Source organism: Panthera pardus, unplaced genomic scaffold, assembly GCF_024362965.1.
Source record: "Panthera pardus isolate Hobbes unplaced genomic scaffold, ASM2436296v1 HiC_scaffold_15, whole genome shotgun sequence".
Taxonomy (NCBI): Eukaryota; Metazoa; Chordata; class Mammalia; order Carnivora; family Felidae; genus Panthera; species Panthera pardus.
Window position 1 is genome coordinate 15213336 of NW_026526710.1, and position 25095 is coordinate 15238430.

General features: G+C 41.4%; 2 protein-coding genes across 2 annotated transcripts in view; both read right to left on the reverse strand.

Moving 5' to 3' along the window:
• The window catches only part of SLC5A1 (solute carrier family 5 member 1), a 72988-nt gene that overhangs the window by 25332 nt on the left and 22561 nt on the right, over positions 1 to 25095 (reverse strand). Inside the window, exons 3-10 of the mRNA XM_053902155.1 lie at positions 21489 to 21593; positions 20429 to 20488; positions 19694 to 19798; positions 10024 to 10129; positions 7328 to 7408; positions 5707 to 5927; positions 5330 to 5465; positions 3835 to 3942 (exon numbers count right to left, since the gene is read on the reverse strand). Of these exons, the coding sequence (XP_053758130.1) occupies positions 3835 to 3942; positions 5330 to 5465; positions 5707 to 5927; positions 7328 to 7408; positions 10024 to 10129; positions 19694 to 19798; positions 20429 to 20488; positions 21489 to 21593 (922 nt within the window). The remainder of the gene's footprint in view (positions 1 to 3834; positions 3943 to 5329; positions 5466 to 5706; positions 5928 to 7327; positions 7409 to 10023; positions 10130 to 19693; positions 19799 to 20428; positions 20489 to 21488; positions 21594 to 25095) is intronic.
• Positions 8742 to 9312, reverse strand: LOC109253633 (non-histone chromosomal protein HMG-14-like). The gene has a single exon (XM_053902156.1). The coding sequence runs from the start codon at positions 9201 to 9203 to the stop codon at positions 8907 to 8909; it is 297 nt and encodes a 98-aa protein (XP_053758131.1). The 5' UTR covers positions 9204 to 9312; the 3' UTR covers positions 8742 to 8906.

A 25095-nucleotide genomic window follows, 5' to 3' on the forward strand; every position in this document is an offset into this window, starting at 1 on the left:
CATATGACTCATTAATTTCACTCCTAGGTGTCTGCCCAAAAGAAATAAAAACATATGTCCACATAAAAACTTGAACATGAATGTTCACAGTGGTATTATTTATAATAGCCAAGTAGAAACAGTACAATGTCCATCAACTGATAAATGGATAAACAAAATGTGATATGTCCATGCAATGGAATATTATTTATCAATAAAAAGGAAGGAAGTATTTACACATGCTATGACATGGATGAACGTTGAAAACATTATGCTAAGTGACAGAAGCAAGACAAAAAGGACAACTATAGTATAATCCCACTTATATGAAATTCTCAGAGTAAGCAAATTCATAGAGACAGGGAGTATACCAGTGATTGCCTAGGGCTAAGGAGTTTGGGGTGAAATATGGGATGATTGCTAATAGGTACAGGATTTCTTTTGGAGATGATAAAAATTGTCTGTAATTGTGGTGATGGTTGTACAACTCTGTGAATATACTTAAAAAAACCACTGACGGGGCGCCTGGGTGGCGCAGTCGGTTGAGCGTCCGACTTCAGCCAGGTCACAATCTCGCGGTCCGTGAGTTCGAGCTCCGCGTCAGGCTCTGGGCTGATGGCTCGGAGCCTGGAGCCTGTTTCCGATTCTGTGTCTCCCTCTCTCTCTGCCCCTCCCCCGTTCATGCTCTGTCTCTCTCTGTCCCAAAAATAAAAAAAAAACGTTAAAAAAAAAAATTAAAAAAAAAAAAAAAACCACTGAATTGTATACCTTAAGTGGTTAATTATGTGGTATGTGAATTATAATTCAGTAAAACTGTCATCAAAAAAAAAAGACAAGGGTGTGTTTCCAACTCTGACCCCAAGCAAGTTATGCCAATCTCTAGGCCTCATCTCCTAATATGTTAAATGGGGATAATACTACACTTGCCCAAATCAGAATAAGAGATTGTTCTTAAATTTTTCCCAATCATGGCAAGCATGGTTGGCTATAATCTCTATTACTACTTCCATACCAAGGAGAGCATAAAGTTATCCCTGCTAGGTTGGAAGGCCAGGCCATGCTGAGAGCCCATCATAGAGAGTACAGTCTTAGAAGTAAAAGTAACCTTAGAGGTCACCTAGGCCTATCATCCATTGGTAGAATCCCTTCTACATTCTATCTGCCCAAACTCTCTAGCATTAGGAGATCTACTACCCCACAGGGAGTCTGCTCCCTCTTGGGCAGTCCTAACCAGGCTGTTATCTGCCTCTTTGTGGCCTTAGACACAGTCCTTATGCTACCCAACCAGAGAGGTCTTATCTTTCATCCACTTTACCATCTTTCATATATTCAAAGATAACTCGTGTCTTCTTGAACTCTCTCTTCTCCACACTAAAGATCCTCAGTTTCTTATAATACTCTTTATAATTGGGTTTGGGGGACCCAAATATACAGAACTTGACATATTACCTCTATTAAACTTTAGCTTATTACATTTGAGTCAACATCCCTGCCTCTTGAGATCTTTTTGGAAATGATTCTATCATTCCTCTAGATTTGTATCTATAAATAATTTTATAGTTGTTTTTATCTACAGCCTTGCAAGAAGAAAAATAAAGGCTGTCTCCTTCAATTATTTTGTCATTTGTTGGGAATTTTTTAATCGTCCTTCCTGAGTTTGTACCACATGGACCACAGACTATTGGAGCTATAGAAGGAGTTATAAAGATCCGCTAGTCTAATTCCCTCACTTTTCAGTTGGTAAAACAAAAGTGCATTTCGGGGCACCTGGGTGGCTCAGTCAGTTAAGCATCTGATGCTTAATTTCAGCTCAGGTCATGATTTTACAGTTTGTGGGATGGAGCCTCACATCAGGCTCCATGCTGACAGCGTGAAGTCTGCTTGGGATTCTCTCTCCCTCTCTCTCTGCTCTTCCCCCGTTTGCATGCACATGTGCACACACGTGTTCTCTCTCTGTGTCTCTCAAAAGACATAAGTAAAAACATTTAAACAAAGGTCCCTTTCAAGGAGTTAGTAGGTAGGGCTTCAAGCCTAGTTCTGCCATTTGTTCAGGGTTTCTTCACCAGTTAATTGTTAAGCTGGGATAGAGCTCTCCCCTTTGTACTCTTATCAAACTCTTTTTCACTCAATAAATATTTGTTGAACATAATTTTACAGTGGTCCGGGCATGAAATAATGGTATATCAGTGTAGGGTGATACTACACTGGAAAGAGATAGATGAATACAAGAGATATTTAGGCAGCAAAATGGACAGAATTTAGTGACAGACTGGTGGGACAACATTTACTGGCCAAGTGGAGGAGACTGAATCTTCAAATGAGACAAAAAGTTGCAGCCTAAAGGATAGGGGTAAAAAGACAAATAGGAGAACATAGTATTATGGCATCCAAGAGAAGAGAATAACATAAGAAAGATGAGTGATCAATAATGCTGAATGCTACTGAGGGGTCAAATAAGATAAAGAATGAAAAATATCTATTTAATCTAGTACAGGCAGGTCATTGTCGATTTCAGTGTTTACAGAAGCCAGATTCCAGCTGAAGGTGAAGGAATGGCAATGATACATGTAAACACACAGCATTTTGTTGTCTTGCATGCCATGCATCTTTCTGTCATGTACAATTCACTCACATACAGTGTTCAGAAATACCTACAGTCCTCACCAAGGATCTGCCAATCTAAAGAAATAACATAAACAGGGGTGCCTGGCTGTCTCTGTTGGTGGAACATGTGACTCTTGATCTCAGGGTTGGGAGTTCAAGCACATTGGGTGTAGAGATTACTTTTTAAAAAAAAGTTTTTTAGCCTTAAAAAAAAGAAAAGAAATAACATAAACACCCCCCACATAGGCCAATGTAATCCAAATCAGAACTCTAAAAGAGCCAGCCGTGTGACTCTTCTAATTGCAACCTTAATTAATAAGCAGCCTGGCTCAGTTGAATAGTTAATGATTACCCCCATTTTTTTATAATTTTAATGCAAATGGTTTACCCAATCATACATCCAGTATGTGATTGAAAAAAAATTATTCAATTCCAGCCTTGAGCAGAGTTAAGCAAGCCAGACACTGAGTTGTTGTGTGGCCTTGGAAAAAATCATTTTCCTTCTGTAGGCCTCAGTTTCCTCAACTATAAAATGAAAAGGTTTGACTAAATAGTCTCTAGGTTTCCTCTCAGTAACAAAATTTTTAAGTTTCTTCTAAAACCTGATCAATACCTTTGAATTTCTGGTCTCCTGAAACCCGCTAACCTAACAAGATTTGCATCCCTTGAGCCAGAAATATATTTTTCTTAACATGAAACATGAACAGTAGTCCTACAGGTCTACACCAAAACTCTAACTATTCTGGACTCCAAGTACTCAATCTTTTAGTATAACACACTTCTCTGTAGTGAGAAGCCCCCTGGTGGCCCATCCATCTACTGCCTCCAACTTCTTCATTTAAAGCTAAAAATCACTCTGCATTTCTTTCCAGGTTTTTTCTTAGAACATCAATTCATTCCACAGGAAAAACTCCACTTAGTTCAAGCTTTCATGTTAATGTCTGTTGGAGAGCTAGAAAGACCATCTAGATAGCATGGAAAAGTCGTGATTTTCGCTAGCCCATTTTCAGTTCACCTCTTTTCCAAGATTGACTGATGGACACATGCCAGGTCTCATAGAGCTCAACCAAGTCATAAGCTGACTTCCACTGAGGGAAGACATGTTCAAAACCTGAGGACACCCAGAGGGAGGTGTCCTACTCAGCCCCAAGGCTCAGAAATGGCTTTTCCCCAGAGGGCTGCAGAAATCTACACTAAGTATAAGTCCAATCAGCCTCCAAAGAAAGACCCTGCCAGCAAGGTGACTCTCACCATTGGGCATGAGCTCCACTACCAAGGTCGGGTAAGCCATGTTGGTACAGCCAACTTCAGTGCCACAATATTTCTTACATTCCGAGGGGACGGTGCAGGCAACTTTTTCTGGAGAAAGATGAAAAGCCAGGTCAGTAAGTAGACATTGGGGAAATACTTCCAAGATTCGCTTTCTTAAAACAAGGCTTCAAACAAGACATTCCTGCCCATGGTCCTGAATTGGTTCCACAGAGAGTGCAGCTCCAAATTGAGCCCTTCTATGCCATGCCCCTGCCCCGCTGGTATGACTGTCTCTAAGATCTTACTGGGGAGAAAAAGGTTCTTAGGCAGAGGAAGGGGGAAGCAAAGCAATGCTCAGAGTAGGAAGGGAGGGGGCACAATCTTTAGCCTGGAACTCTCTACAGCTTAGCAGTAACTATTGTCTTGTTTCTCCTGAAAATCACAATGAAACTGTGGCTCCTAATTTTGAAGTTTATTTGAAGTAGCTTTTACAAGTAGGATTGAACACCAGATGACTGAGGGAATTCCTCACTAGGAATGCTGTTGGGTAGTACTTCTAAGATGTGAAAAATCTGGAGTGGAGAGAGACAGGAGGTAGTCTGGAAAGGGAAGGGGACATGATTTAGAAGCTTAGGGAAAATTTTAGTAACTTCTTTAGAATTAAAACAACAAACATTTATTATGTACCTACTATAGGTATATCCTTTATTGCTGTTCCGTAGAGCACTGATTCATTATAGCACTGCCTCAAATATTAAGTGTGTTATATCTATTATATCATAAATTATTCAGTTAAGAATATTATTCTCATGACAGGTGAGCTAGTATAGGAGTATGAGATCACTATTAGGAGCATGATTAACAGCCAATGGCAGCAAGTACCCCCAGACTGTCCTGTCTTCATTTTGGAGAGAGCTTACCAAAGTTTCGCTCCATGGTGCTCTCTTTTTTGCCATTATTTCATATTCCAGGAAACAGTTTTGACCTATTATGGCTGACCCAAAAAAGCAAATGGAAATCTGGAGAAGCCTCAAAAGGGTCAAGAAAGACTCTATCACCCTAGATAGCAAAGTACAAGACTCGGGGCTCTTCAAGGAAATGGTCCAAGAAACAGGGCTCTGAGCACCAAGCAATTAGAGCCTGGGCAGGGTTCTTTGCCATTAAAGACACACCACCACGGCCTGAGTAAGACTGAGCAAAAAGTTAGTAAATATTAGCTGGAAGAAGCTACAGCTAGAGGTGTATCATGACTTCAGAGAATTTGGAAAAGGGAAGAAAGTAATTGTCAATGTAAGGAACCAGAAAGACAACCCCACAGGCTCTGCGACCTTAAGTTGTTTGCTATCTAAAGGGGGAATAATAATGCCTGGTAATTGTGGCAAGAAAAAAAAGAAGATGGCAGAAAAGAAAGAGAAGAGAGTTACAGGGCTTTAGAAGTTACACAGAGCCTGGAAAATGGAAGAGAGTGGCTGCTGAGTCTAGCAAAAGGCATCACCTGTGTACAGGATGCGGCTGATCATTCCCGGCATCACCATGAGGAACATAGGCAGCAGCTTCAGGTACCCACACATGACACAGCCGGCCTTCACATGAGACATGTTTTTGGCTGAGAGGCAGCGTTGCACAATGACCTGACAGAGAAAGCAGTGAGAGTGGGGTGCAGGCCAGAGACCCCTCAATGCCCTCTGGCTACTCCTAGCAACACTCCTACATGTCCTCGGCCCTTGGCCTGGCACCTCCTTGTCAGTAAGGCTCAGTGACCCCAGACCACATGAGCCCTGTTCTACCTTACCCACTACCACAAGCCACAGACAGGAGTCCCTGTAGAGACCTGGGAACACCCCGTCCACTCCACACATCCAGCATAGGTACCTGATCTGTGCACCAGTACCACAGGGCAAGGATGGACAACCCAAAGGTGAGCCCAGGCCATGGCAGGTCTCCAGTGAGGGGGTCTCGGAAGATGTGGAAAGAGTCAGCTCTCGGTGTATAACATTCTTTCTTGATGGTGATGTTTCCATCAGAAATCACAGTTGGAATGGCTTTCATGTACTTTATCATGAAGGTATCATACCCTCCCACTTCATGAAAAGCTGGAAAACATCAGCAACAAACATCCTGAAACTCTCAACTCTTAATTCAAGTTTCTTCCTGTGAATGCCTGAGAAATCACCCTCGCAGTGTGGTCTTGGGCAAGTCATTTTCCCAACCTGGGCTTCAACCTTCTCATCCACAGAATGGGATTATTAACCCTGCCCAACCTCCTTGTGGGGCTACTGTGAGGGTCCAAAACAATAACCTGTAAAAGTATTTCAACCATAAACCTTTTTAAAAAGAGAAAGGATTTGGGGCACCTGGGTTGAACGTCTGACTCTTAATTTCGGCTCAGGTCATGATCTCATGGCTCATGAGTTTTGCTAGTGCAGAGCCTGCCTGGGATTCTCTGTCTACCTCTTTCTCTGCCTCTCTCTCTCTCTCTGTCTCTCAAATATAAATAAATAAACATTAAAATTTTTTTAATTAAAAAAGGGAAAAGACTTGAATTATTAAAAGAAAGACCTTGGTTTTGAAGATTCAAGGCCTCTTTTCCCCTCCCTTTTGCTGTCAGCAGCAGCCTTTAAAATCCTGCACAGAGACCTAGAGACACACAGACTCAATCATACCACTCCTGGTCACAGCAATGTGGTAAGACAGACAGAGAAAGGGTAAGGAGTAAGGAGAAAGGGTAAGGAGCCCTACCACCTCTTGGCTGTGTGTCCTTGAATAAGGTATTCCAGCCTCTGCCCTGCTGAACCCCATGGACCACTGGGGGGAAACCAAATAGAAGCTCTTGGAAAGAAGAGAACAGAGAGTGGATAAGAGGCTTCACAGGACACACAGAGAGTACAGGCCCTCTTAAAAACAAAACGCATTTATATTCTCCCATAACAAGTACCTCTATATCTAGGGTCTCTAGTTTTGTCTTTAGGATTTCACAGACAAATAAAATTTCAAAATTGGAGTCAGGGGACAACACACAATGGCTAATTTTTAAAATTTTATCAAATAAGGACATAAACAAGAAAATGATCACTTATTGTCATTAATTCATAAAAGAAAGGATATTTAAGATTTGAATATATTTAGCCTGCTGGGTATTTAGCCTTATCCTTTTTTTTTTTTTTTTTTTTTGTCCAGTTTTTCTGTGGAGAGCAGACCATGACATCAGAGGCCCACATTGGGAACCACTGGCTCAGTCCATCTAGAGAGAGCAGTAGGGAATCCAGGTATTGTCTGGGCCAGGCCTAGTCTGAGATCTCCAGGGCTGAGGAAGGTGCCCCCTGTACACCCACAGTGATGGCCAATCTAGGCTGGACCACTCCCCTAGAGAAGGCAGAGGGTACCGGGCTTACTTCCCGGACCAGCAATAGGCAGGGAGGCTAGGCTTGCTTTTCTTTCCCTGGGCCTCTTACTCTGCCACCCCACCTCCCCAGTCTGCCCCAGTCCCACTTACCAAACCCGGTCAAGATAAAAGACCCCACCAGCATGATCACTGTCTGCAAGGTGTCCGTGTAAATCACAGCTGCCAGGCCCCCTAAGCAGGCAAAGGAGACAATATGTCTGACCTCATATAGGAGGACAACCTGTCAGCCTACCTCCTTTGCCCACTGCCTGCCCCTCTCCCTCTGCACACCCTCTGAGCACACCCCTCAGTCACCTGCCTAACTTTCCTTCCCTCTCTTGTTCTTTTACAGTAGTCTGCTACCCTGCATGTTCCCACACCTCCACTTTTCACAACGCTGGGAAGGCCTTGGAAATTGAATATTTCTCCCTGCTTGAGGAGGAAGAGTTTGATGCAACCATTTGAAGGTAGGAGATGGCTCAAAGGAGATGGTTATGGTAAGAAGCGTCTTCCACAGGGGCGCCTGGGTGGCTCAGTCCATTAAGTGTCTGACTTCAGCTCAGGTCATGATCTCACCACTCCTGAGTTCAGACCCTGTATCGGGCTCTGTGCTGACAGCTCAGAGCCTGGAGCCTGCTTTGGATTCTGTGTCTCCCTCTCTCTCTGCGCATCCTCCCCTCGTGCTCTCTCTGTCTCTCAAAAATAAATAAACATTAAAAAAACATGTCTTCCACAAACAAAGACAGGGAAGAGCAAGGAGTAGACATCTCTACAAGGTGTCTGGGGACTTTACTGAATCAACACATTTCAAAGGGCCACTAGCATGTCTGCTCTCTCTTTACTCAGACCATCTAAGTAACTTTTTTCTTCTTTCATAATTGAGTTTTTATTTGTTGTTCTGAGGATCAGTACAGACGATTCAATTTGTACACAATTCTTAACGTATGTACTGAAAACCTAAAAAAAACCATGTAGCTGTGGTTCTTTTCTCAAAGTTATTACAGTGAACTTCCAGCTTAAAATTGGAGGCAAATTTCCCTTAACAGTATATCAAGTACTGGTATCTTCAAATGTTGATATGCTGTTACACTGTTAAGTCCCATTAATTCACAATTTAATGTCATATACACTACATACTCAAATTTTCAATCTTGCACAAGACATTAACGAGGTTACTAGGAAACTGGACTACCACAACCAACATGTTACAGAATGCACAAAATTCTGACAGGGAGAGCCAAGATCAAGGAGTGGTTTTCTTTAGGAAACAATTCTAGCATAAACAACATGGGAATAGAAGTAATTTAAAATGTCCAAGACATATTAAATGCACGACTGACTCCAAGTTGCCATTTAGTATGCTTGGTATTATAGGATATAAAAACTACCCCATCTATGAATGTTAAGCTGACACCCAAGACGATCAAAGCCTCCCATATTCAATATCCCACTATTTTCTGGTTGTGCCAAAAAATAAACAGCGGCAAATGATTTCACCTCTAAAAAAAAAAAAAAAAAAAAAAAAAAAGCATTTACACTTAAAAAATGGGATGAGGTGGGATTTCCTCCTTCTTAAAAATGTTTCTAGAGCTACTAAAAAACTTGCATTTACAAAATAGTTGATAAAAATATTCCTCTGGATTGTACAAGAAGGGAGACAGGGACCACTGGTAAGACATGGGATATGATACTAATCAGACTTGGCTTCTTTCTCTCCTACTTCATCAGAGGCTGGACTCTCCTCGTTTTTAGTTTCTCCGTTTTCTGCAGGTAAGAAGTCTTCTTTTGTTTCTTGGTTAGCCACTTCAGCCTGTTTTCCCTTTGCTCCCCTTTTCCCCTTTGTTTGCACTCTTTTGTCTGAAGATTTCTCCTTTCCCGCCGCCTTTTTTGGCTTCGCTTCCATTTTTGCAAGAGCAGGTTTAGCTGACCTCCTCTTGGGCTCCTTCTTCGCCGCCCCCTCGGCGGAGCTGACCTTCCTCTTGGGCATCGTGGCGGCGGGGCGGGCACGTGCCGGCTGCCTGGAGGCCGCCGCGCACCGAAAGCCTTCACGAAGCTGGGCTGCCTGGCCGCTACCACTCCTCCCGTCGCCCGAGCTGCTCTAAGTAATTTCTTGTCCCAAAAGCTGTGGGACTCCAGCTACACAGCAAACTTCATTACTGACCCAGCCCCCTCCCCAACCTAGAACAGAGTAACACTTCCGAAAAGGTGTCCCCAATTGCTCTTCCTGTCACTAGCTTCTCCATTCATCTCTTTAGTCTTCTTCTAAAATCTCTGTATGTGTCACTCCCTCCCTTCCTGCCTACAGTGCCTCCCAGTGGCTGTCACATCAAACCCAAAGCCTCCTTCTGGCTTCCAGGACCCTTGCACTGTGGCCTCATTTGAACTATCAGGACTTATCACCCACACACATACCCCAGGTACCTCCCATTGACCACCCATCTCCAGCCAAACACATCTACTTGCTCACACTGCCCCAAACGCATGCCATGCCCATTCCTGACTCCATTCCCTGCTCTCCCCTATCCCTGCACCTGGCACTCCCTCTCTAATTCTCCCAACTTCTATCCACAACCTGGAAGGCCAGGCCCTGCCCCACTTCCTAGAAGAAGCTGTCCTGACTATTCCACCCAACACTGGAGTTTTCTGGGGCCCCCGTATAACTTGTTAGGGCCTGAGAGTGGGGACTAAGCAAACACTCCATCCTAAAACTGTGTCCTGGGTGTATCTCTCTTTATTGAGAGAAGAAGCTATGTCTCCTAGGTCCTCCTCCTTTCCTGGGCTTCAGTTGAGTCATTTGTAGGACTCACCTGTGATCGTATAAAGACCAGTGATTGCCAATAAAAGAAAGATGGCCAAATACAGATCCAGACCCAAGGCCATGTTGATGAATATGGCCCCAGAGAAGATGTCTGCCTGGGAGGAGAGGAGAGACAGAGTTAGGAATGAGGGAAGCCAGCTGGCTGCAAGTTGCACCCAGGGTCTGACTGAGGCACTTCAGCTGCAGGGACAGAGAGGCAAACTTGAAAGGGGTAGCAGAAAGTGTTTCCTTAGTAATGTCAATGCTTGTGATTTCTGCAGCCCAATGTTAGACCACACATCCCTTGCCCTTTGGCTAAAATCCCCCAATTAGAGGTTCATGTTTTTATCCCTGGTTCAGAATATAAAAGACAAGTACTGCACATTTCCACATATATATGATATCTAAAATATGCAAATTTATAAAATCAAAGACTAGAATAGTGATTACCACAAAGGGGGGTTGGGGGACAGGGAAATGGGGAGTTATTAATCAACGGGCACAAAGTTTCAGTTAAGTAAGATGAATAAGTTCTAGAGATCTGCCATACAACATTGTGCCTATAGTCAACAATAATGTATTTTACACTTAAAATTTGTCAAAAAGATAGATGGCATGTTAAGTGTTCTTAACACAACAAAATAAAAAATAAAAAAATATTAACACTTCAGGATCATACTATATTTCTAGGTTTCTCGACAAGCTTTATTCAAGATGATAGTAGATATCCCACGGGAAGAAAAGATTCCCTGGTCAAAAAAGTCTATGAAATGCTGGATTAAACAAATTAAGGCAGTTTCTTTACTACACAATTTCTCTAAGCCTTTAAAATACAGCATGTACTGTGAATCCCCAGGAGAGGACCATGGGAAATGACCCTTCACAAACTTAATTAACTATGGAACTCTGTTTGCCAAGGAATAACTATTAACACCTTGAGGTTTGCCCAACCCACCTGTGGACTGCTGCTCTAAGCTATTATCCATCATTTACACCTCAGTGTGCAAAGGCTTATCAAATCTATTCCCAAAAGCAAGTTTGAGTGCTAGAGAGTCCATGAGAGGGAAACCCCACCCACACTCTGGAGCAGAGAGAAACTTTAGCAATATCATAATTTTATCTTCTCAGCCCAGATGGAGTCCGCCTTGACTCAAACACAACCAGAACATCACCAAGAATCTCTTGCATGGCAGGCTTGCTTCTAGGTGGTTTTATCTAGATTATCTCATGTAGCTTTAGGGAAAAGTGTTCCCTCTTCACCCCCAAATTCACCAGTTATGTTCTTGATGTTGTTCTCTTTCTCCTCCCTGCCTCATTTAGCCCCATAAAGAATCTTCTACCTGGCTGTATGGTGCAATTCCTAATTTTAACCAACAGAGAGCACTGGAGTCACCCAAAATGAATTTTTCATGGCAGCTCCAAAATACTACCAGAAGGATAGGATTAAGGGATTTCTTAGTGAACCTTTTTTTCAAATCACTCGGTGTGAATGAAATTAGACCTCCCTTAGAAGCAATGCATGAGCTGTTTCATTGCATAAAACCTAATGTATTTCAGGGTGTGTAAAGGGCCACCCAGTCACAACCCTGGAAATGGTGCCCTTGCGTCTCCTCTCCATTCTTGGCTTCCCCACTTCCACCTCCTTACAGCTCCAGTGGTTCATCTCCCTGCCAAGCAAATCTCCTAGTCCCTGCCTCTATTACTTGGCAGAGAGCTTGTCTCACACCAACTCCAAGCATATGTGCAACTCTCCCTCCCAAGATGGGTCTCCTGAGTACTGGTGCCTTAGCTCCCCTGCAGATTCTCTAGCCCCAGGGGACCTAATATCATTGTCATTCCTGGTGGATGAGGAGAAGTAGAGTCAGAAATCCCACATAAACAAAGGCTGGTGGTCAGAGGACCTGGGTTTTAACACCAGTGCTGCCATTGTAGGCCTGAGTAACTTTGGATAAAACATTTCACCTCTCCACGTCTCTGTGTTCTCATTTTTAAAGTAAGCTCTGACTCTGAAGGTTTATGATTCACAGTGACTGGAAGTGGGAAAGTCCTGCAACCAAAGAAAGCATCCCCGCCCCCCCCCAGGTCCTGGACCTGTTCCACCCAGTCCTCTAATGCCAAAGAGGAAGAAAGAGCCCCTGGCTGCACATTAGCCTAGCTAAAGGTGAAACGGCCACTTCTTCCTGACCCTGCACATTAACCCACTGGAATAATGATGAGTATTCATAATGCTGGACCCTCCCCTCCCATGCCTCTATATCATTACACAAAGTTATATCAGTTGAAGGGGCCCCGTTCATTGATTACATAGGAGTGCTAGTAAGTGCATACATTTTTGTTTGGTGGATTAGCTAATAAGCATACGTGAGCAATAAAAAGATTCCAAGGCTGTTACTGCCTTAAAAATGCCTTTGGTTGGTTTGTTTTTCAGAGTAGTTCATTTGTAATGCTTTATGACAACATGCCATAGAAGACTGTGTTACCCTCATTAATATGTGCCTTCCTATCTTCAGTCACAAATAAGTAACACACAACTCCTAAGATAATGCTATAACTAAAGTCTACAAAGACTTATGGGAAGTGTTAGGCTAATGGAAATCTTGTCTTTATGATACTCTATTTCCAGCTAACAGGGCAGATAAAGAATTCCAAGAACACATTCCTCATGAATTGAAGAAACCTAAGACAAATTCTATCTCCCATGAGTCACTCCTAATTTCAGAAATGAATTCTGCCCTTTGAACCCTGAAAGCCAGCAGGAGTGCCTCCAGATGCCATGCCATACCTGAGCTCACATTAGTCCAGGCACTCTGACATTAGTCTTTGAATCCTAGGTACCCAAATTTTATGTGCTTTACTAGGGTTTTTTTTTTCTCCATATCTAGGGAATTTTATAGTTTACCAAGTGCTTTCAGATACATTCATTGTTTTAATCTCCAAAACAAGGTAATAGGACAATATATTGGCTCCACTTTATAGATAAGAGAGACCAAATTTATGACATGCTCAAGAGCTAAAATCCAGTTTTCTGTCTCCAAGTTCAGTGACTTTGCCACAACATTAAGAGGTAAGGGCTTATTTTTCTAGATTATTTTCTGCAGAGAGCAAGATATTTTATCATTTAAAAAAATTGTTTTACCTACTTTTAAGGTAAAATAATTTATGGGTATGGTTGGGAAAAAACAGCACAGAAAGCTATACACTGAAAAGTAAAAATGTCCCTACTTCCATGATTTGGACCAAAGGTGACCACTGTCAAGAGCTTTTGGTCCGCCAGAGGATTTCTAAATAGCTTGCTGAAAACTATGTCAACAGTTATGTTCCACAGTCCCCAAAATAATAATTATGAATGGGGCGCCTGGGTGGCTCAGTTGGTTAGGCGGCCGGCTTCGGCTCGAGTCATGATTTCATGGTCCGTGAGTTCAAGCCCTGCGTCAGGCTCTGTGCTGACAGCTCAGAGCCTGGAGCCTGTTTCAGATTCTGTGTCTCCCTCTCTCTGACCCTCCCCCGTTCATGCTCTGTCTCTCTGTCTCAAAAATAAATAAACGTTAAAAAAAATTTTAATAATAATTATGAGGATTGAAACATGAAAAATGTATACAGTTTGATAATAAGATGGAGACGAAAGATGACAAAATGCTATGCACATTCCAACTGCAATTCTGTAAAGGATAGCACACATATGGGTGAGGCCACAATATGAAATATATGTATTAAAGCCATGGGATTATGGGTGCTTTCTCCTCCAGATTTTCTTAAATACCATTGTTTCATTTTTCTTACAGTTCAAAAGTAGGGGGAGCAGAAATTTAAAAACACATTATATTCTTTATGGGATATATAAATGTACATATATATGTAGTAAAAATATTAAAACAGACCAGAAGAAAACATACCAAGTTTAAAACATGTGCAACTTTTCAGAAGGAAGAAAACAAGGTCAAGAAAGATAGAGATAAGACTTCCATAATATCTGTAATATTTTATTTCTTTTCTGTAAAAATGACTGATTTTTTGAGATCTATAGAATCTGAGTGGTGGTCTTTGCTATATTAGTCTTTTTACTTTTTTGTATGTTTGAAGTATTTCATTACTTTTTTAATTTATAAAAGTAGGGGAATGAATAGGTAAATATACCACCAGCACTAGTAGAAAAGAACTCTCCTGTAATCCTATGGGATCATTTGTTTCTCAGCTCTTCCCTGATTGCTCCTTCTCTAAACTACTCTTAGCCCTTAATAAAGGGGGGGAGAAAATAGAAGAAAGGAAGGAAAAAAGCAAATTTCCCCAATGCTGCTAAGCAAAACCAAACTGAAGTAAAATAAAAAACTATCACACTCTAGACCAGGGGTCAGCAAACTTTTTCTGTAAAGGATCAGGTAATAAGTGTTTCATGTTTTGTAGGCCATACAGTATCTGTCTAACCTGCTCAACTCTGCAGTCAAAGCATGAAAGCAGCTATGGACAACACAATATTGGCCATGATCCAATAAAACTATATTTACAAAAACAAGGAGTTAGATTCAGCTCAAAAGCTTTGTTCCTGTCGCTTTGAAAATTTGACTGAACCACGTCCATGGGATTCATGGGGAATAATAAAATTAAAGGTTCAGTTGGGAAAACCTCTTGAGTTTTTTTCATAGGAGTTTTTTCATAGGAAAACCTATGAGTCTCTGACCATGAGCCTTGGGCAGATTACTTCATCTCAGCTCAGATGCTTTGAGATCCTGTGATTCTATATGTGTGCTTTTGCTGCCCATTCTGGTCCGAGTTGTATCTGAGCCCCCAATAAATCCTGCCTGGCAACGACATTTGAGATGAAAAGCCCCATTGCTCAAATTTCTCTTTTCATTTGTGAAAGTGAATGGCTCAGGTAATAAGTATTCAAACTTTAAGCAAAATCCAAAGCTCTTATTTTCACTCAAGGATCCAAAATGGCCAGTGGAGTTGCTGTAAAAGTTTACTGCAGTCATGTTAATAGCCCCAGGAAACATAAATAGGGACATTCAGTCATCATGTGTAATGCATAAAGTCTGAGGCTTATCTCAAATGATTGTGCACACGTGAATAAGGTATGTGATACTAGGAAATTTTACAGAGCAGAACACTTCTCAGAACTTGATAAGTCAGGGTGCTCAGGAGGGGGACAGTGGGGAGCCAATACAATTCAGTGGAGTGCATGGAGGAATAATCAAATCCAGGTCTCAAAGCCCAAAATCTGGCCACAAGACAGTAGCCATAGTCAAGATTCCACACTACTGCTACTCAGTGGCCTGGATCACAACTGGACCCTGCACCTGAAATGCTTTTTCTCTCCTATCAATTACACACTCACTGGATCCCTATGTCCTCCCCAAGCCTTCCTGGCATGTCTCTAGTTGTTCTCTATGTGGACTTGGATCTCACAAGACCCCTTCTCTTCTCACCCATCACACACAATGCCTCTACACACACACAACAAAATTGATTAATCTTTGTGTGTAATGTAAATAAACACCTATCTTACTTTATTAACTAACAATTCTTTTCTTTTGTCCATGAACTTGAAACTCATGTGTATCTTAATGTGAACTCCTAGAAGGTACATTCAACATCAGCATAATTATTTTAATGATTTCATGTTCTATGATTCATGGTGAACCTGAAGTCAGCCAAATGTATAGAGACAAAGCCTCATCTGTCTGACCCTTCCCCGCCCCTCCACTCTGCCTAAATGTCCTTCCTTCAGACCCTTCATACAAGTGTGTAGTCAATGTTCTCTCCTCATAGTCCTCTGAAATCCGACTCTTGGAAACTTGTTCATAGTTATTTAACAGGCTATCTTAATTTTTCCCAAGGTTTTGAATTTTAACTGACTCTGTACAGAAGAAATGAAAGACTTATAGGGCAGGGACCAGGGGTGCCTGGGTGGCTCAGTCAGTTAAGCATCCAACTCTTGATTTTGGCTCACAGTCGTGAGACAGAGCCCTACATCGGGCTCTGCACTGTCAGCAGAGTCTGCTTGGGATTCTCTCTCTCTCTCTCTCTCTCCCTCTCTCTCTCTCTCTCTCTCTCTGTCTCTCTCTCTCTCTCTCAAAATAAATAAATAAACTTAAAAAAAAAAGGCAGGGACTACATAATGCCAAAGGTTTGGATTCAATAACAGGGATACTACTGCTCATCCTAAAATTCTGCTACTTTTTAACTCCACAGAGTCCCTTCCCTTCTTGAGAACTGTTTCCCCATCTATAAAATGAGAGCATAGGACATAGAACTAGATGATCTATCCCATTCCATCACACTATGCTTTCATCCCATCCCAGCACAGAGTAGAACTGTGAGAACACAGACTCTGAAACTAGAGAGACCTGGGTGCCAATCTTGGTTTTGCCATACACTTCCTATGTGATTTGGGATAAATTACCTAACTTCTCTGAAACTCGGTTATCACTCCTACAAAGTGGAAAATAAAACAGAAATCCTTACCCATGCAGCACTGTTATGTGAACTGGAGATGGAATAAGTAAAGCCCCTATTGGAATCTAAGCAAGAGACTGACACTAAATAAAGGGCAACCCTCATCCTTCCTACATATTATTCAAGGAATTACTGCCTCTGGGCAGCAGGTGGAGCAGGTAGGATGTTGGGCAAGGCCTCCAGCAAGAAGCCCCAGAAATCATACAGAGAGGGAGCAGCCTATACCAAGTACTATTCAAAAACAAAAATCAGAAAAAGCTGACTGCTGGGGAATAGGTTCCATCAGGACTTGAGCTGAGTGAGACTGCCCCTCAGCTACCTGGGGGCTCCCAAGTCAAAAGAGTTTAATCAGTAACCTGAACAGTAAGTGTTTGGAAGGCAAGGAGAGAGGTTGGGCATCTAGTTTATTTATATGACTACCCCACACCAGCTCCAAGGGCAAAGAGTACCCTTTCCATGGCAACCACAGTCAACAGACTTTTACCCGCTTGAACTGTGGACTTGAAGGTTTGGTTCCAAGACAGAGAATCCCAGTGCCCTCCTCTCAATGCTCATTAGACAGGTGCCACCTCACAAGCTAAACTAAGGAGCAGGTCCTTTGTCAACCCCACCCCCAGCTCCAGGGTGACCTCCTTTCCCTCCCTGCTTACATTCCTTTTTCTCCTCCTATATCTGCTCTTCCCTCCCTCAGGAAGCCTGATCTCTCCACCCCTCCCAGCATTTCCAGTCTAGGCTCTGCACTGATATCTAATGGTGTAGGATTGAAAAGCCCAGGGTCTTCATCTTATAACTAAAAACTAACCCTGAGGAGAGGAGGAGAATGTAAAGGTGGTGAAATCATCACAATGGTGGCAAAACACAAAGAGACCAGTCAAAGGCAATAGCAGTTTGAGTCAGGAAGCTGGGCAGGGAGAGAACAGTGTTCTGGGCATCAGTCTTAACTCCAAGACAAAGCCCTATCAGCCCTATAGGCAACAGCATGTTTTCACTGAGTTGTATAAAAATGTATGTGCAAGACCATTCAATTAGGAAATAATAGTCTCTACAACAAATGGTGCTGAAAGATTTGGACATACACATGCAGAAGAGTGAAGCTGAACCCCCACCTCACATCATATACAAAAAAATAACTCAAAATGGATCAAAAACCTTAATGTAAGAGCTAAAAATATAAAATCCTTCAGACAAAACATAGGGATCAATCTTCATGATCTTGGATTTGACAATGGATTCTTAGAAATTACAGCAAAAGCATAAGCAAATAAATAAACTAAAAATAGATAAACTGAACTTCATCAAGATTTAAAACTTTTGTGCCTCAAAGGACATTATCAAGAAAAGGAAAAGACAACCTACAGAAAGGGGGATATTTGCAAATCCTATATCTGATAAAGGTCTAGAACCTCTAAAGAACTCTTTCAACTCAACAAAAGAAAAAGACAAACAATCCAATTTTTTTAAAAAAGTGTGTTAATGTAGGCCAGGACTAGGGCTGGAGGGTAATGATATAAAACTGAAAAATAATTACAGTAAGCTGAAGATATAGATATAGGTATTTCCTTTAAAGAAAGTATAGTCAAATACAATGTATAGACTTCATTTGGATTCTGGTTCAAACAAATCAACTGTAAGAAGAAAATTTTTATATAATCAGGAAAATCTGAATATGAACAGGTATTAAACTTCCTAAATTAAGAAATTCCTATGGATTTTTTGTGTGATAATAGCACAAGGGTTATGTTTTTGTTTGTTTGTTTGTTTGTTTGTTTGTTTGTCTGTTTTAAGTCAAAGATGAGCCACCTGGGTTGCTCAATCAGTTAAGTCTCCCACTCTTGATTTCAGTTCAGGTCATGATCTCACAGTTCGTAAGTTTAAGCCCTGAGTCAGGCTCTACGCTGACAGAGTAGAGCCTGCTTGGGATTCTCTCTCTCTCTCTCTCTCTCTCTCTCTCTATCTCTATCTCTATCTCTCTCTCTCCTCCCTCTCTCTCTCTGTTTCTCTGTACGTGTCTCAAAAACAAATAAATAAATACATTTTTTAAAGTCAAAGGTATATTCTGAAGAATTCACAGTTAAATGACATAATATCTAGGACTTGACTTAAAATACTTCTGGAAAAAAAGTTAGAAGAGATAGGTGAACAAGAATGGCAAAATTATTATCATTGTTAAAGCACAGTGATGAGATTTAGTTCCACAAATGCTCATTGTACTATTCTTTCTCTGGGTATGTATGTTTGAAATTTTCCAAAATAAAAAAAAAAATTACAAATGTGATTTAATATTGTAGTCATCTTGGCTTTAAGAAACCAGGAAAATAAAAGCTCTAGCAGCTATTTTTTAGCACCCCACCTAGCTAGAGCAGAAGGCTTATTTCACATGCAACCTGACTCAAATTTCAACAAATTTTTGCAAGATGCTGAGATTGGTCTAATCTTACCTTTGGTGCTGGATAGGGAAGGACAAGAAAAAGGAGGAAAACTGATCATACTCAATGAGAAAACTCCTCTGATAGAGCAGTGAGCACTTTGTAACTGCTGACCAACAGGAAAAGCTACAGCCGCTCCCTATGTGGTCTCAGAAAATGCCACTTCTCTCTCTACCTCCAGATTTAGCAATGGATTCTTAGAAATGACACAAAAATATGAGCAACATAAGAAAAACAGATCTAAAAAAACAGACAAGAAGCCTCATGCAATGAAAAGAACAGTGAGATGGAGCCAGAGGTCTGGGTTCTACTTTTGATTCAGGATCCTGAGCAAGTTTTCTCTAATCCCAGTTTTCACTTCCCTGTCCATAAAAGAAGAGGGAGAATTTCTGAGGTCACTTCAAGAGTTGCCACTGACTGCCTATGTTTAAGTGTATTAGAAACATCACCTAGAGCCAAATTCTGATCCCTCCAGACACAAAGACTCACAGCTAACTCTAAGGTTAGAACTAGCCCTTAGATATTCTGAAGTTCCTTTCAGTCTTCTATTAAGAACAGTTTTCACTGAAACTTCTTGAATCTGTTTATGTTTTTAACCTTCCACATAGTGAAGGGTAAGGAATTCCATGTGTTGGCTCTTCGATGCATGAAATAGGACTTTACTCCTTAGAATAAGAAGACTAAGGGACCAAGTTAATAGAAACAAATATTGTTGTCCCTTGGTGGGCCAGGATGTACTAAGAAGAGGGAGCGGGCAGGTTCTAAGATAGCCAATGACCGTCCCCAGGGCAGTAGACTCACCGAGATCTTGGTGAAAATGTAGAGTAACAGGGACAGAATAGAGAGGTAGATCTGGATCCTCTTGCCTCCAAATCGCTTCCTCAGGTACTCTGGCATCGTCACCACCTGCATGGGATGTAATGGAGGTCGCCATCAATCAGAGTGACCAGAAGATCCAGAGCAAGCAGAGCAGTGGCATTCACATGGCATCAGATATATGCTCAAAAGTTAAGCATATATAACCCCTCGTGGGTCAGAGAAGTCTGTGATGTAGCCAGATGGCCCCTATTCTCCAGCCATTTGCTCATCTCTTTCCCACATGCCCTACCACTGCAGGGGTAGCTGGGTATTGTCCCAGAACATTTAAGGTGCCCAATAAATACTTTTTTAAATGAACACATGACTGTACATAACCAAGAAAGCAGATCTTTGCCCTGGAAGAGGAAGTGATAGATATATATCCCTATACAACATGCCTACTATGAACAATACACTATAACAAAATAAATAAACATTAAAAAAATTGCTTTTAAGTAGTCAAAATTTTTTTTAAAAAGTAGTCAAAAGTTTATAACCTGGAAAAGAAAGCCAAAACACAAGTCATTCTCTGTCACTTATTCCATAAAGCCTCCTCTGCTTTCAGGAGGATGGAGCTCATATTATATATGTGTGTGTGTGCATATATGTGTATACATATGTAAACATATATAAATATACATTATTGGCAAGACATGGAATAACAGAGCAGATACTTACCCCAGCCTTAATGTAAATGGGAACAAACACCCAGCCTAAGACAACCACCCAAATCAGGGCCTGAAACAGACAAAAAAAAAAAAAAAAAAAAAAGCACGTAAAGTCATACCAGGAGGAACCTTAACTCACCCTGCTGCCTGCAGGACCCTCAACTACTATAGGACAATCAGCAAGCATTTTCTCCTGGGGTTCTGGGGACAACTCCCTTAAGTGGCCATCAGAAACTGAAAGAGGCTTTTGCTGCTCAGTTGGCCCATGGGAACAGCAGTAGGGCATTAGTGGAGGAGACACCAGGGGGCTGCCCACAGACATCCCAGCTCCTCTTGCCTCTTCTCTGATTACAAGGAGTAAAATACCATTTAGAGAACTTTTAAGTAATAATAATTAATAATAATAATAATAATAATAATAAATAATGGGAATCTGGTGGTAAGAATTTCCAAACCTCCAATATGGCCGAAAGGGTACAGGAGGGCTTGGATTTTTTTTAATTTTTAAACAATTTTTTAAAATTTATATATTGTTTAATTTACATCCAAGTTAGTTAGCATATAGTACAACAATGATTTCAGGAGTAGATTCCTTAATGCCTCTTATCCCTTTAGCCCATCCCCCCTCCTAAAACCCCTCCAGCAACCCTCTCTTTGTTCTCTATATTTAAGAGTCTCTTTTGTTTTGTCCCCCTCCCTGTTTTTATATTCTTTTTGCTTCCCTTTCCTTATGTTCATCTGTTTAGTATCTTAAATTCCTCATATGAGTGAAGTCATATGATATTTGTCTTTCTCTGACTAATTTTGCTTAGCCTAATAGGAGGGCTTGGATTTTTAAAGAAAAAAACACTATTGCCATCATATCTGTAGTTTTCTCATGTTACTCTGGTAGAAGAGCAGCAGGACCCTGGGGCTCCTGAAGCTGTGCCCCTCTTCTATCTGCATCCAAGGGTGTCCCTTGTTGGTTCCCTAACACTCAGAGCATCTCTAAACATAGACTGAAGTGGCTGACTGGCTGACTGCTAAAACTCCTTCCAGCTCCAGGACACAGTGTCTCTGATGTTACTCACATTCCATTCAAAGCCCCCAGTGGCGATGCCTGCTGCAGCTCCTGTCCCCGCCAGCCCCACAAAGTGGCCACTTCCAATGTTACTGGCAAAGAGAGATGCTCCAACCTGGAAACACAAAGAGAAAATCTGGTAAGAACTCTATGGTCCAGGACACTCAGAGGTAGACCAAAGAGAGAAGAGACATGTCACCCAAGAGAAGGACAAGAAATAGCAGAGGCAGGCTGGGAACTTGACTGTGTGTTCGTTGGGACCACAGGTTCACAAGATGGATGTGGGGTCTTGGGTAATAGTGAAGATGAAAAGGAAAGGATGGAAGAAAAGGCAATGTGTATCCCCAAATCAGATCAAATCTGATACAAACCTGTGGGGTTTTTTGTCAGCCCAATGCCAAAGAGTGAAGAAAATATGGGCAACCCCACAGTTCACTAAGCCTCCCTTATAAGTCTTCCAAAAGGCTGTCAGCTGAAAAGCAGGGCCTGTGCCATTCATCCCTGTGTCCTCCAACAGTTGACCAGTACCTTGACCAAGGACCTTGACCAATACTGGCTTTCAGTAAATGCAGACAGTTTTGATAAAAGAAATCATTTAAAGGAAGCCTCTGGGCATCAGCCCTCTCACTTAACCAGAGAAGTCAGGGGGTAGAGCCTATACTTCCCAATGATTCTTAACTATTAAATTCTATGATCCCATGTGCTCCCAAGAAACATGAGATGCTACTAATAATAACTCCCTAAATCAGTATAGTATTTCTATTTTTTATTTTTTACAAAGGTCTCATAGACCCCATGGACACATACACAAAACACATGTATTTTTCAAGGACATACATATGTCTAAATACATAGGTAGAAGACAGATTGGAAGGATATATATTAAAAACCCAAGATTGGAAGCCTGGAAGGAAAAAGGAGAATGAGATTGTGAATGGGAGATTGAAGAGAAAACATCAGATAAAACAAGAGAAGGATCTTGCACTAACTAATCATAATACTGTGCCATCAACTCAATTGCATCTAAGCTCCAAGAGAACCCCAGGAAGTTTTAGAGTCCTTCTGTACCCAGGAGGAGAGGCATAGCACCATTTGATAATTATCAAACTAGTATAATTATCCCCATTATTGCTTAGCAATGGGGGAAAGCTGGTAGTTATTTGTCTATTATCCCTAAGATGGTCCAGATCTGGAACAAAACAAAGAAAAGTATTTCACAAAAGACAAATTACTCCAAGAAACTGTCCTAGCTACATCAGTCCCTACCTCCAATATAAGGTAATGGTTGCTTAGTACCAAATAGTTAAGTCAGAGAGGAGGGCGTTCCCTGAAGGCCAGGTCAGAAAGTCTCTGGAATGATGCAATAACGATATAAAAGTACACTCATTCATTCACTCAGTGAATATTAATTTAGCATCAACTCAATGTAACATGCACTATTCTAGACCCTGGGGACTCCAATGTGAATAGCACAGACAAAATCCCTACTCTCCAGAATCTTATATTCTAACCAACATAAATAAACATAAATAAAATTTTTTAAAAGAGAGATCAGAGAATGGTCAGTGCTGTAAAGAGAACAGAGAGGGTATGATAGAGTGACTAGTTCCAATTGGAGAGTCAAGAAAGGTCCCTCTGTGTAGATGCCCTCTATGTTAAGATTGAAGTGATAAAAGAAGTCCAATGTGTCAAATCAGAAGGAAAGTAGTTGTAGTTAAGAAGCAAAAAGAAGGGCAGACTGGCTGGAGTGTTGTAGGCAAGGAGGAGGGTGGTATGAGATGAGGCTGGGAAGCTGGGCAGGGAGATATCAGGAAGGTCCTAGCAGGCAAGGAGGATAGGAGGTTTGAATTTTATTCTAAGTGTGGGAAAACACTGGTGGGAGTGGGGGGCAGTTAATCAGTGGAGAGAAAGGACTGAATTTGCTTTTTAAAGATTGTTTTCAAGTACATGGAGAAGATAGTGTTGGGGGCAAGGGAGAAAACATAAAAATGTAGAGGAGGCTATTGCTGTATCTACATAAGAAGACAGTGGCTCGGTCTCTGGTGCTAGCTAGTCAAGACAAGGGCAAGTGTAGAGATTGGAGTGTGTTTTAGAAGCAAGTTGACAGGAGTCCTGAATCTAAGAGTTACCCTTGAAGGATCAGATGTGGGAAATGAGAGAAAGAGTAATCAAGGGTAACTCCTAGACTCAGGACTTGAGTAGGTGGATGCCATTTATTAAAAAGGGGAAAATGGATCCAAAGATGGGTGGATAAAGAAGATGCAGTAATATATATACAGTGGCATATATTACTTAGCCATACAAAAGAATGTAATCTTGCCATTTGCAACAACAATAGACCTAGAGGGTATGATGCTAAGTGAAGTAGGTCAATCAGAGAAAGACAAATACCATATAATATCATTCATCTGTGGAATTTAAGTAACAAAACAAAACAAACAAAGAAAAAAGAGATTAAAAAAAAAAACTCTTAAATGCAGAGAATAAACTGGTGATCACCAGAGGGGAGGTTGCAGGGGGGTGTGAAATAGATAAAAGGGATTAAGAGTACACTTATCCTGGGGCGCCTGGGTGGCTCAGTCGGTTAAGCCGCCGACTTCAGCTCAGGTCATGATCTCGCGGTCCATGAGTTCAAGCCCCGCGTGGGGCTCTATGCTGACAGCTCAGAGCCTGGAGCCTGTTTCACATTCTGTGTCTCCCTCTCTCTGACCCTCCCCTGTTCATGCTCTGTCTCTCTCTGTCTCAAAAATAAATAAACATTAAAAAAAAAAAGAGTACACTTATCCTGATGAGCACTGAGAATTGTACATAATTGTTGAATCATATTGTACACCTAAAATTAATATAACATTGTATGTTAATTATACTTAAATTTTAAAAAAAGAAGAAGGGGAAATTGGGAGGAAAGCAGGCTGTTCAGAGATATTCACCTCTTTCTCCTCAAAGTTGGATGGAGATAACAGTCCACTTTTAATCAGAATTACCTTTGTCATGTAGCCTGCCTTCCATGATCCATTATCTTTTCATTTATCATCTCTCACTTGATAAATTATTAAGCCTAATGTTGTACTATTAAGGGCATAATTACCAGTAATGATTAACTGCATTAGATTAACCTTAAGTTCAAGAAGTCCTCTCCAAAGGGAAACATTGAACTTTAAGAAGTTGCTGGCTTTCCTGAGGTACCCCCTTACTGTCTGATGGAATAGGGGCCAGGAGAGCTTTGCCTTGCACAGATTTACTTAATTTCTGTCATAGTCACTACTCTTCTCCAAGTCACTTGCCTTGGCCTCATTCTGGACTCCCTCCCTTCACCCCATGGCCTTCACTCAATCATTTACCAAAACCCTGACTCTGCCTCCACAATGTCAAAGGCATCTAGCACTTCTTATACTGCCCTTGTACAGGCTGTGATTATCTCTCAACAGGCTTATAGATAATTTCCAGTCTCCCCCTACACACATGGCCAGTTCCCCAAAGCACAACTCTGATCAACCCACTTCCCTATTCAGAGAACCTCCTCAACATCCAAATGGGCCTGCCAAGTAGTCTTCCTGGAAGTTCCAGGTTTAAAGACATAGTCCTAAGAATTCAGAAAGATTTCAGGTTAGAGTCCC